The sequence below is a fragment of the Macrotis lagotis genome, chromosome 2 (genome assembly GCF_037893015.1).
Source record: "Macrotis lagotis isolate mMagLag1 chromosome 2, bilby.v1.9.chrom.fasta, whole genome shotgun sequence".
Lineage (NCBI taxonomy): Eukaryota > Metazoa > Chordata > Mammalia > Peramelemorphia > Peramelidae > Macrotis > Macrotis lagotis.
Genome location: NC_133659.1, coordinates 197,311,830 through 197,324,765, shown reverse-complemented (window position 1 = coordinate 197,324,765; position 12,936 = coordinate 197,311,830). Strand labels below are relative to the sequence as shown.

General features: G+C 38.3%; 1 protein-coding gene across 3 annotated transcripts in view; it reads left to right on the top strand.

Moving 5' to 3' along the window:
- The first annotated feature begins 285 nt into the window (after positions 1 to 285).
- LOC141513992 (leucine-rich repeat-containing protein 37A2-like) overlaps positions 286 to 12,936 on the top strand; it is a 62,644-nt gene continuing 49,993 nt past the window's right edge. For 2 of the 3 annotated variants that reach the window (XM_074224382.1, XM_074224381.1), the window contains exons 1-3: positions 286 to 2,149; positions 5,597 to 5,668; positions 8,691 to 8,762. In XM_074224382.1, the coding sequence (XP_074080483.1) occupies positions 291 to 2,149; positions 5,597 to 5,668; positions 8,691 to 8,762 (2,003 nt within the window). In that variant the 5' untranslated portion in view covers positions 286 to 290. The remainder of the gene's footprint in view (positions 2,150 to 5,596; positions 5,669 to 8,690; positions 8,763 to 12,936) is intronic. The other variant, XM_074224383.1, reaches the window with a different exon arrangement.

Here is a 12,936-nt window from a genome sequence, read left to right as displayed (position 1 = left end):
GGTTTGTTTTAGATCAGTGCTGGAGAGGGAGGTGAAGGTTGCTGCCCCACCACCCTTTTGCAGGGAGGACTGAAACTGACCTGTGCCTCCACTGAAGTAAGGAATTTGGGGTGAGTTAACCCCCCCCACCGCTCTTACTAGGAATGTGTGACGTAGAGAGGGTCATCCACTACCCATCAGGTGCCAAGGACAAGGTTTGCCCCCTTACCCCTCCACCCAGCCCTCATTGACCAAATAAAAGATTAAGGATTTCCTCCGAGTTCTGCCGGGGGCGGGGCTTGTGGAGAGGGATGAGGCTGTTGCCGGGCAACGGGGCGGGCTCTCTAACGGTGCCGGTCTGTCCGCTGGGTAGGGAAAGGCCCCTCGGCCTGGGTGGGCCCGCATCAGGGAGCCTCCGCATGTCGGGGCGGCCCCTGCCCCCGCTCTGGCTCTTTGTGCTGCTCTCGCTGGCCGCTCGGCCTCGTCTCTCCGCGCTAGGATTATCTGGAGCCGAAAGGGTGACTTCTGAGATTGGGGAGCCGAGTGGCCGCCAGGCCCAGCCTGCGGGCCGGGCCCAGGCGCAGGCGGTGCTTGCGGCCGCCGTGCGAGCTAAGGTTCTGGGACAGGGCAAAATGGTCACTACGTCTGCGATTCTGTCCCATGCTTTGGACATGCTCCCGAAAGTGTCTGACATTCTGGCTTCTCTCAAGCCTACTCTCCCTCCAGATCCAGTGCCAATGCCGATCTCCCGCCCGGCTAAGAGAACGTCTCATAGCCTTCCTCCTCCGGTGGCCACCAGAGCTCCTATCTTGCCTCCAGAATTGACTCTGACCCTACAACCGGTGATCTTTACACCCTTCTCAGCTTTAACAGCATTTCAAACCCGGGCTGCGTCCTCCTTGGTGTTTACCCCAGCTCCATTAGCACCTCAAACACCAGCTACATCCCTGGTGCCAGTCTCAGCCTCTACAGTACTTCAAACATCAGCTACATCCTTGGGGCCAACCTCAGCTTCTACAGTGCTTCAAACACCAACTACATCCCTGGTGTCAACTTCAGCCTCTACAGTATCTCAAACACCAGCTACAGCCTTGGTGCCAGCCTCAGTCTCTACACTACCTCAAACACCAGCTACATCCTTGGTGCCAGCCTTAGCATCTACAGTACCTCACACATCAGCTGAAATCTCTGTGGGAGTTCAAGATTCAATAACACTTCAAATAGCTGCCTCCTTGGTGCCAGATCAAGCTCTGATGTCCTTTCTGATTTCATCCCTGGTGCCCACACAAACTTTAACACCATCACCTAGTTCTCTCCACACAACTTTAGTGCCCATTCAGACTTTCCAATTGATTCAGCCTCTTACTCCATCCTTAATATCTATCCAAACTTCAGTATCATTTCTGCCTCTGGCTACATTCAAGAAGTACCCATATACACCTCCAACCCTGCTTCCAGTATTGCCCCAGAATCTAACTGTGAACTTGATGCCCACCCAAGTTTCCAAGTTGTCTCGGGCTTCAGCTGCACCTGTGATGTACCCTGCAGCTCCAACCCTGACTCTTCCAGTGATACCTCAGACAATAGCTGTGCTATTGGTTCCTGCTCAGATTTTACTATCATCTCAGACTCTGGTTCCAGCTGTGGAGCATATTCAAATTCCAACCCCACTTCTGCCTCTCTCTCTTATCTCTGATAAAGCTCCAAGCCCACCTCCTCAGGCTTCAGTGCCCACCCGAACTCTAATCCAACCTCCTATACCTCAGACACAAAGTCAGATTCTAATTTCTACTCCAAAATTTACTGTCCCTCTATCTCCAATCCCAAAACCACCTCCAAAGGCAACAAAGCTTTGTTGTTCAACTCCAAAGATGACCAAAGTCTTGCTTCCAACTCCAGAGCTAAAGCACGTTCCAGTCCAGTCTCCAATTACGCATCTAAACAACTTTCCATCACCTTCAGTCTTCATGGTGTCAAGATACCAGGCTCATACCACAAAACCATCATCTTTAGTGTTACAGAAGAGCTTCCAGAAAACCAACTCTCTGTGCTTGGGCCCTTGTACTTGCAAAGCTGGGAAACTCTCCTGTACTGGTCTCAGTCCTGAACACCGCCTTCACAGTGTGCCAGGCCCAGGACCCAAGGCCCCCAACATCACCTTCTTTTACCTGTGAGGCCTGTTCTGCTCAATGCAGTACACTACAGTTTTCTGAATTCTTGTCCCATCCTCCCATTCCTCTCATTCACAAAACTTTATCCCCATTCTTCTCCTTTACCCATTTCTTCTGTTCCATGGCCTTCCCTGTGCTTCTTTTTTTCTCTTTTACATTTTTCATTTCTATTTTCTCCAAAGCATAAAATTCCATCTTAACCATATTACTTTCCTTTTTCCTTTCCACAGGTCTGTTTTTTCTCATAATTTACTTCAAACTATTCATTAATTGTATCCAGACATCTTTGTACTTGCTTAGCTCAACAATTACATTTCCCTGTGGCTCCTATCATTCACAATTATTTATTGATATATGCTCAGTACTATGAGGGATACAGACAAAGACAGGGTAGGGAGGGAGAAACTTACAGGGATAGTTGGGGAAAACAATAGAGTCCAGGGCAACTGGGTGGCACAGTGGATTAGAGCACCTACCCTGCAGTCAGGAGTACCTGAGTTCAAATCCAGCCTCAGATACTAAGGCTGTGTGGCCTTGGGCAAGCCACTTAACCCCGTTTGCCTTGCAAAAACCTAAAAAATAAAAAACCCATAGAGTCCAACAACTCAGTAAGCTTATTAATTACATACTATGTGCCAGACATTGTGCAAAGCACTTTACAAAACTCTCATTGGATTCTTTCAACAGCTCTGTGAAATATGTGCTATTATCTTTTTTTTTTTTTTAGGTTTTTGCAAGGCAAACGGGGTTAAGTGGCTTGCCCAAGGCCACACAGCTAGGTAATTATTCAGTGTCTGAGACTGGATTTGAACCCAGGTACTCCTGACTCCAGGGCCGGTGCTTTATCCACTACCCCACCTAGCTGCCCCTATTATCTTAATATAGTTGTTATTGAGGCAAACCTGATGCCCAAGGTCACACAGCTAGTAAATTTCTGAGACTAGATTTAAACTTGAGTCTGACTTCAAACCCAGCACTCTATCCATTATTTTCTATTGAGTACTAATTGTCAGATGTGCTAAACATTGAGGATACAAAGGGTTCCTAACTCTCAAGGAGCTCACAGTCTAAAAAGGAGATGATGTGTAAACAGTTTTGTACAAACAAGGTTAAATTTCAGATAATTATCAAAGAGAAGGCACTAAAATGAGTTAATAGGAAGAACTTTTTACAGGTTGGGATTTTAGATGAGATTTGAAGGAAACCAGTAAACAGACATGAGCAGGAAGATAATTTTAAACATTGGGAAAAGCTAATGAAAATGCCTAGAGTAGAGATTCCTTAAGCAAAGTGTTGGGAGAAGGGGGAAAAGATGTAGAGGATTCAATGGTATAAGAAGACTAGAAAGAGAAAGTGGCCAGATTATGAAGAGCTTTAATCTAAACAGGATTTTTATTTGAACCTGGAAGTAAGAGGGAGCCAATGAAGTTTAATGGTTAACCTGTACTTGGGGAAGATCAATCTGATAATTTGGTAGAAAGGATGAACCAAAGTATGGAGAAATGAGTTAGGGAAATCCAACTAGAAGGTCTTTTGCAACACCAGATACAATGTGTGGTATGGAGAATAGAAGGCAATTGTCATTTATTTTTTTCCTTCCTCATATTCAAAAAGTTAAGTGCTATTGATTTTTCCTTTGAAAATTTCTGAAATAATCCATTCCCATCCACTTTCAGATTCTTAACACCTGATACTGGATCTTTGCAATAGCATCCTAATTCTGACTTTTGTGAATGGAATCAGAATGTATTATTGAAGAGGAAGTGATAGTATCTTTAACAGAAATAAGGAAATTAGAGTCCATGTCAAGAGCAGAAAATGACTATTTCTATATAATTGACTTTGAAGTGATGAAGATGTTTGTCCTAGCTTTTCAAAGGCCATGACATCAAGGAGATGATACCAAGACAAGCACATGAATTGGATTTGAGTGAGGGGGGACTGTACTCAGTCACCAACCCCACTTTCTCCTCCAGAACCATATGGGTCCATGGGGCCAGATAGGAATCAGTACAACTGGAGAATGGCTCTGGATGTGAAGCAATGAGGCTTAGGTGATTTTCCCCAAGGTCAAACAGCTAGTGTCAGCTGCCTGAGGTCAGATTTGAACTTCTGTCCTCCTGACTCCAAGGCCAGTTCTCTCTACACCACCTAGCTGCCCCTGGGTTTGAAGTGATCTGACATTCATGTGAAAATATCTATTATTAGTTAAGAGATAGGACTTTTCAGGAGAGAAGTCAGCAACTAAGAGATTTGGGAATCTACTGCATATAGGAGATAATTGATTTGAAGTAAGTGTGAATAAATTCCTTGAGGCAAGAGTATAGTGAAGAGTCCAGGAGATAAAAGGGCTGGATCTGGAGAATTACTGTTAGAAACAGACAAGGAATTGTTTTCCAAGCCCTGGCTTCTGATACTTCAGGGGCCTTGTTTCTAAAGCTTCATAAGTCAGAAACTGGTCTAAATGGTCTAAAAGACAAGTCATAGTTTGAGACATAGTATTGGGGATGAATCTGACTCCTTCATTATGAGCTCTTATCTAATTTTTGTATCTTTCCCAGCATCCAGTACAATATTCCCCACATAATGGGTGATTAATAAATATATGAAGTTTGAAGCTTCTTGGCATCTCCTTTTATTATGAGGTTTTTATTTTCTGTAGCTTTTTTATTATATAAGGAATTGTTTAGTGTCTTAGTGTCTATCAGTACCTTTATATTTGCTTAAGGAGTTAATTTAAAAATACTGATTCCCATCTCCCCCCCCCCCCCCCGTTGCCCCTGGTTTATATGTAATGCAATATAATATAATCAAATTCCATTTAGGAAAATGGAAGAGGAAGAGCCTCAGAATGGGTTTCCTAGAATCATAGAAATTTGCTTGTGTGCAGTTTTCCCAACCAGTTCTACTTTTCTCGCCATTCCTTTACCCTCCAGTTGCCCCTAGACCCTACTAACCCATGAAAAGATTCCCCAAAAGATTTTCATCCAAATTTTGATATTACCTGATACATAGTAATTTCATACATATTTTAATATTGATTCAATCAACAAAAATTTGTTAAGTACCTGTTGTATACAAAGACGTGAGGGAAAAGACACCTTCAAGGAATTTACAATTTAGTCAAGACATGATATACAAAGGCAACTATAAAATAGACTAACTTCAAAGTTAGGTACAGAGAAAATGCTATGAGTAATCAGTGGAGGAAAAGAAGAAATTTGATAAATAGGAAAAGAACAGTGATTTATTCTGGAGATGGCCTTACTATGCTTTGTTACTTAACCTCTCTGTGTTCATTTCTTTTACCAATTTACTTAATTGCAAAGTTGAAAACTAATAGCTAGAAATTGTTATGGAGTTTTTGTTGAAATGTTCTTTATGAGATTAAGTGACTTATACTCATTATTTTTATTTAGTGATACATGAACTGTATCTTTTCACAGAGATTTCCATGGGAACTCTATTTCTATCATTGAGAGAGGTATCTGGAAGTCATACCCTTGGGCTGAGACTCTGTAAGTACAATTTATCAGGCAAATACACAGAACCAGCCACATTTTAAAATCAATTTTGATCTGTAGCATTGAGTTTAGAATCTCTGAGAAGCAGAGATTTTCCTCTAGATTCAAATCAGTTTTGAATTAATGATCACTTTTTCTGTCTGAATAAAATTGTAAAATTTATTACTTGCATTGCATTTAGACTGAATTCCATGTATAAAGGGGAAATGATTGAAACACAACCAGCACTTTTTTCTTTAAATTTTTGTTCAAACTGGTTTGTGCATAATTACAGCCATTTAAGCAAATTTAATCAAGAAGGTAATGATTAGAATGAAAAAATAAATCAATACAGTAATTTGATTAGAGTGAAAAAGTAACAGCCACCTAAGAAAAGGGTGAATGACAACTCTGCTATTTAACTTCCTCTTGTATTAAATTGATAAGGAAAGATGATGAGAATGTAGTTTATTTTATTCACATAGATATTAAAATATATAAATATATGTGAGGCAACTAGATGATGCAATGGATGAGAGTGATGGACCTGGAAAGACTTACCTTTCTGGGTTCAACCCTGACTTCAGACGTATTAGCTGTGTGACTCTGAACAAGTCATTTTATCCTGTTTGCCTCCATTTCCTCATCTTTCAGCTGGGAAAAGGAAATAGCAAACCCCTCCAGTATTTTTGCCAGGAAAGTCCTAAATTGGGTTACAAAGAGTCAGACACAACTGAAATAACTGAATGACAGCAGCAGCAACATATGTGTATGTATGTGTATGTATATGTACAGTTGAAATAGCAGAAACCTGTTAGAGACTTCAATATCATCCAGATGTGTACAAAAAATACACATTAAAAATAACATTAAAAGGTGAGGAGCATTCAGGAAAGACTTCATGGAGGAGAAATTACTGAGCTGGGTCTCAAAGGAAGAGAGAGATATGTTGTAATAGAGACAGACTATACAAATGCATGAAGACAGAAGAGGGTAGGAAAAGATTAAGAAACATCTAGCAGTCCAGTTTGGCTGGAATATAATGAAGATAAAAGGAAATAATAAGACCGGAAGGATCTGTTGGAACCAAATTAAATATGATACTGAAGAGCTTATTCTATACCCAATGGAGAAACCCTGAAGCAGTGGACTAGATTATGGTTTAGAAAGATGATTTTGACAGTTGTGTGAAGGATGGATTAGAGATAACAGAGGTTGGAGGTCTGTGAGATAAATTTGGGGACTATTACAATAATCCAGTCAAGAGATGATCAGGCATTTGGTTTGTTAGTAGTCCATAGAAAGCTAATGCAAGAGATATTGAGGAGACAGAATCATAGGTACTTGGCAAACAATTGCATAGTAAGTAGAAAAAGAGATGATGACCATAGAACATAGGATTTAAAACTGAAAGGAATCTAAAGAAATCCTCTAGTTCTGCCTCCTCCGTTTTACAAATGAGGAAAAAACAAAACTGGATTGAGTTGCCCAAATTTATACAATCTGTTGAGGTTCAGAATAAAAGATACAGGTTCTCTTTTGTTTGGTTAGGTTTTTTTTAGACTTTTGCAAGTCAAATGGGGTTAAGTGGCTTACCCAAGGCCACACAGCCACACAGTAATTATTAAATGTCTGAGGTCAGATTTGAACTCAGGTACTCCTGACTCCAGGGCCAGTGCTCTATCCACTATACCACCTAGCCACCCCTACAGGTTCTCTTTTGAAAGAATTCAAAGACTCGGGCTATCTTCAAGTTCAAGTGAAAGCTTTTATTAGTATTACACTCCCCGAGAGAGCAGACTGACCTCCCAGTGGGAGACAGCAACTCTGATAATGAGGTAATCAGGGATACATTGAGAGGTGAGGTGATTAGGGATATGTAGATGGAAGAGATAACACAAAGACTTAATCCTCTCAGGCTAGGCCTGGGATTTATTGTTTTGTTTGATAGGAACTTGTCTTGTGCCCAGTGGCAGGAATTTTTGGCAGAAAAGATAGTTCACTGAAGTTCCTTGACCACCTCAGTGCCTAGGATTCAAACTAAGTTTTTCAGATTTCAGAGCCTATACTTTCTCCATTTCCTCATCTTTTAATATTATTACAACAAAGTAAAATGTTAATTCAGTTCTGGTAGAGGGAATATTTACATCATGCCTTTTTCTTTTTAAGCATTTGTCCAGAGTCACACAGCTAGTAAGTATCTGAGACCAAGTTTGAACTCAGGTCTTTCTGATTCCAGGCTTGGCCCTCTATCTGCTGCACCAACTATACTTTTTAAAAATTATTTAAAAATTTTTTTTATTTTATGGATTAAAGTATTTGAGACTCAACTAATCAGTACAGTTAACTCTAGTTTTTGTTTCCACAATTAGCTTAATACAAGTTCCTCCTTTTAGGATTATTTTATTGTAGACTTCTTATTTTCCTGGATTATAATTGATCTATATTGAAATTTGCTAGGTCAGAGGTGTGTCAAAAGGGCTAGAAAAAGAAATGTCATAATTTCTGCTGTTGCTTCTCTGAAGACCTATTCTTTGGTTCCAAATGAAAGAGAAATAATGACAGTAGGTCATATAGTAGAATAATGGCTTGTAAATGCAGTTAATGAATGCTGTGTTTACCTGGGTCAAGCTAGGAAATTTATATGAAAACAGTATTTCTCTTTTAATGCCACCGACATGTGTTGACTTCATTTGCTGTCCCTAATGTGCTATCATTTCTGATTTGGAAATTCAAATAAAATCCACATATATTTATAATAGACATAAATGGTAGGGAGAATCCTATTTCTTCACTCCATTAATGGAAAGTGAGAATTAAGTCAAGTAGTTTTGGAAAAAGAGAGCTCTGAGAGATATACCTAAGTTAATAAAAATTCAAACATAAGAGTTAATCATATTTAACACAGATTTTGAAGATTAAAGTCAGGATGATAATCAATCTTGTGACTGCCTTTTAGAAAGGAAGCAGCTCTTACTGAACAAATTGGTGTCCCAATTTGTCATTTGGCCCTAATGATAACCTTTTAATTTTCTAGAAATCTCACAGATAATGCTTTGTACAAACTGCATAAGAATTCCTTTGAAGGTCTGCTGTCCCTCCAGTATTTGTAAGTCACTTAATATTTAATGACTACCAATAATATTTGGAGCATATAGTGTCTATGAAATTTCTATCTAAATCAAACAGACAAGACATAGGGAAAACCTCAATGACTTAGAGAAGTGTGGTGAATGGTTTTGTGACATTATAGCTATCCTTCAAAGAAAAAAAAATCATAGATTTAGAGTTGAATACTTAAGGTTTTATAGATAAGGACACTAAAGTTGTCAAAAGTAAAGTGTCAGCTAAGGACATCCAGGCATCAGTGGAAAGGACAGGATTCCCATTCTGGCCTTCTTGACCATGTGTTTGTATTGTCTTCCATGGCCAGAGAATTGATTTGTCAGTATCTGGAAATGATTTGTTGAGGATTTTTTATCGTGTAAAGTTACCAGTAAGAGAGAACTGAACTTTAAGTCCATAATTTTTCAGGGAATAGAATAAAATTTCATTCATTGAATCTACTAATTCATTAGTTATTCAAATTTTGATCAAGTTCAATTTAACCTTAGTAGTTTTTAGTTTTCCCAGTAGTTTTTTTTTTCAAATAGTGAGCTTATACTACACTTGTAGGGATCTTTGAGATCTACTATGATCATTTGCTTCTATATGTTGGGTACCTTATTTCTATTATTTTTAAATTTTTTATTTATATCAAATGGCAGTATTGTCAAATCAAATATTTTTTTATTTTATTTTAGGTTGTTTTTTTTTTTTGGCAAGGCAAATGGGGTTAAGTGGCTTGCCCAAGGCCACACAGTTAGGTAATTACTAAGTGTTTGAGACCAGATTTGAACCCAGGTACTCCTGACTCCAGGGCCAGTACTTTAGCCATTGTGTGCCACCTAGCCACCCAAAATCAAATATTTTTGATGATCACTGTTTTGTAGTATAATTTGATATCTGATACTGATAGATTTCTCATGATTTTTTTCCTACTGGGAATACAGAGAAAAGCAAAAGAAAAGATAAAAATTTATTAGGAACAAAGTTTAACAACCTCAAGGAAAATAATGAAAAAAGGTCACAAAGTCATATAAAATTAAGAAGGTTTTGCACAAATGAACCAGTACATTTAAAATTAGAAGGAAAACAGGAAACTTGCAGAAAAATTTTATAGCAAGATTCTCTGATAAAGACCTCTTTTTAAAATTTATTTATTATCATTCCAACCATATGCAAAGATAGTTTTCAACATTCACCATTTTGTAATATTTTAAGTTCTACATTTTTCCTTCCCTCTTTTCCCTCCCCCTCCCCTTAACAGCAAACAATCTGATGTAGGTTATACACGTATAACTATGTTAAACATATTTCCATATTAGCCATGTTAGAAACACTCTTGACACAGTTAAGCATCAGCAAGTTATTGTAATAAGAACTTAGAGGAAATCCTGCAATTCTGGCCAGAAACAGACTCCACTCCTCAAAGTGGGGTGAGAGCATTGAGTAAGAAGGCTTTTATGGTATTAGTATGATACAATTTCTTCAGTCCCCTCCCTTTCAAGATTTAGATTGGTCTGTCTTCCAGGTAACAATCTTCCTGATACACTTTTCCTTAAAAAATTCCTTTCTCCTCTTCATACATCCCATATTATGTAAATGAAGCTTAATTTTATGAGGGGCATGCAAAGTAATATGTATAAACCTTATTAAGCAGGGTGAAGTTCTTAAGTCATTGCTAAGTTAGTACCAACTCTCCCTTTATTCCCCCCCCCCTTTGCTCATTTGTTCATTCTTTTCTAACTGCAAACTTAACTTCTTTATTTAATCTTTTCTGGTTCATGATTAAATGTTTCTCCAAGCAGTTTTGAAAATATATCTCTTACATCATCCTGACCTTGTCTGTTCATGACTAGATGATTCTCACCAAATAGTTGTAGGAACTCAATCCATTCATTGCTTACACCATCCTGATCTTGTCTGTCTCATGATTAGATGTGCAGGTGTGGAAACATAATTTTTTATAACTTACTGCCATGTTGTGAAAGACGAATCAGAACAAGATGAAACAAAAAACTATGAGAGGATAAAAATAGGCTAAAACAGATATTTTACTCATTTCTCAAATATATAGGGAACTGAACCAAATTTATCAAAATAAGAATCATTCCTCATTTGATAAATGCTCAAAGAATAGGAACAGCTTTCAGAAGAAGAAATCAAAACTCTCAATAGTGATATAACAAGATGCTCCAAATCATTAGAGAAATACTAATATAAATGAAGTATCACTTCATAGCTATCAGATTAGCTGTTGATCACCTTCTCCTCCTTGATAACTCTCTTTTCTCTTAAGTTTTTAACTAAAGCTATTCATATTTGGGATAGGTCAAGGTGAGTTTGAAATTCCCCAAGAAACATTTGTTAATGTCAGTAGGAAAATGGACACCTAGTTCTCCTTCATAAATTAATTTATATGATCACTCCTCTGTCTCCTTTACTGCCTCTTCATCCACAGTCTGTAGGAAGTTTTCTGCCAAAGTGAAACCTGTTGAGAAAAGTCCGGAAACCATCTTACTATTTCAATCCATTTTGGGAAGAAATGTGATAAGTTAGGGTTGTATGGTACATTTAATTTCTGAGCATTGGTTCCTCTGTCTCCTTCTCCCTGAAACCTGTCCTGAAAAGACATTGAGAGTCAGAAGCTAGGAAATTAGCCTTACCTTGAGTAAGAACAAATGGGTCATATTGGTGAGATTGTAGTTAATTACTGGTGACTATCATCACTCTCTTGATGTAGGACAGAATCTAAATGCTCCAAACTAATATCTGTGATTGGATAAAAGGCTTGCTTGGATCTTCACAGACCAATATTGGTACAAATATGAGGCAATTAACTAAATCTCTGAATCCTTGTTCATGTTTTTCTGCTCATTGATCTCCAAATGGCTTTGTAGGTTTTCACCGAATCTGACCTTTCTTGACCTTCTGATTCTAGGTCACTTAAGCTAATATTTCACAAATGAGGCCAGGCGATTAACAAAAATAGTAATGTTGTTCTTAACAAATGAGATAATTGCAAAACTATAAAAGTTCTTAAATCTCAAATATTCTATGAATACAGCCAATTAAAGAGTGTTTTTATTTTCTCTTGGTCAAGGTTTTATTGAAATACTATGTGACACAGAGAATCTTGCAAAAATGCATCTGTCGAGATGGCTAGGTGGTGCAGTGGATAGAGCACTGGCCCTGGAGTTAGGAGTGCCTGGCTTCAAATCCGGCCTCAGACACTTAATAATTACCTAGCTGTGTGGCCTTGGGCAAGCCACTTTAACCCATTGCCTTGCCAAAAAAGAAAAATGCATCTGTCAATGTGTGACTTCCAAAATGATAATCTGTCAATTGCTGGCTTCAGACCTGCTTTCTCAAATCAAACTCTTTTTCAGTAATCTCTCTTCATGATTTCATTGTCTTTCCAAAGACAATGAGATCATTTAGTTACATTGATCTAGGTACATCAACCAGATAATTCATATCCCTGACTTCCAGATATGCCTTAGGACATTCAAATTGGTAAAAATCCAGGTAAACATATAAAAGCAGTCTTTGTCTTTCTCAGCCATAGGAATATGATAAAACTCACCATATAAATCCAAAACTGGGAATCACTGACTGCCTATCAAATGATCCAAGGAATTTTGAAAGCATGGCATAATTACTGGCTTGCTTTTGTTATTTTGTTCAAAATCCATTATTAAATACATATTTGTATCTCTCCATTCTTTTTCTTTACCACTGTAGAGGTGATACATTCAAACTACTAGACTCTGTAATGATGCCAGTAACTAGCAGTTCTTTCAGACAGTTTTTAAGGTCTTCACAAAAGAAAATAAATCTTCCTAGATAATTCCTAGAACAGAAAAGTGAATTAGTGAATTGGATTCTTGTCCTCAAACCATCTTTAGGAGTCAACAAAATCAAAAAACTCATTATCCCCTCTCGAGTTTGAAAAGTCAGAGCTCTTACTGCCATCCTTTATTTCTATCTGCTTTTAGGCTTCTGCACAGGTTGCATGAACTGTCAAAGTATAAAGGTATTAGGTTCTAACTAGTTGCTTGTAATATACTGCTAGTATTTTGAATTTTCTAGAATTGCTTCCATTCATTGCTGACATTGCTAACTAAAGTGAGAATAAGTAGATCTGGTCATAATAGAGCTGAGGTGTCCATTTTCCTACT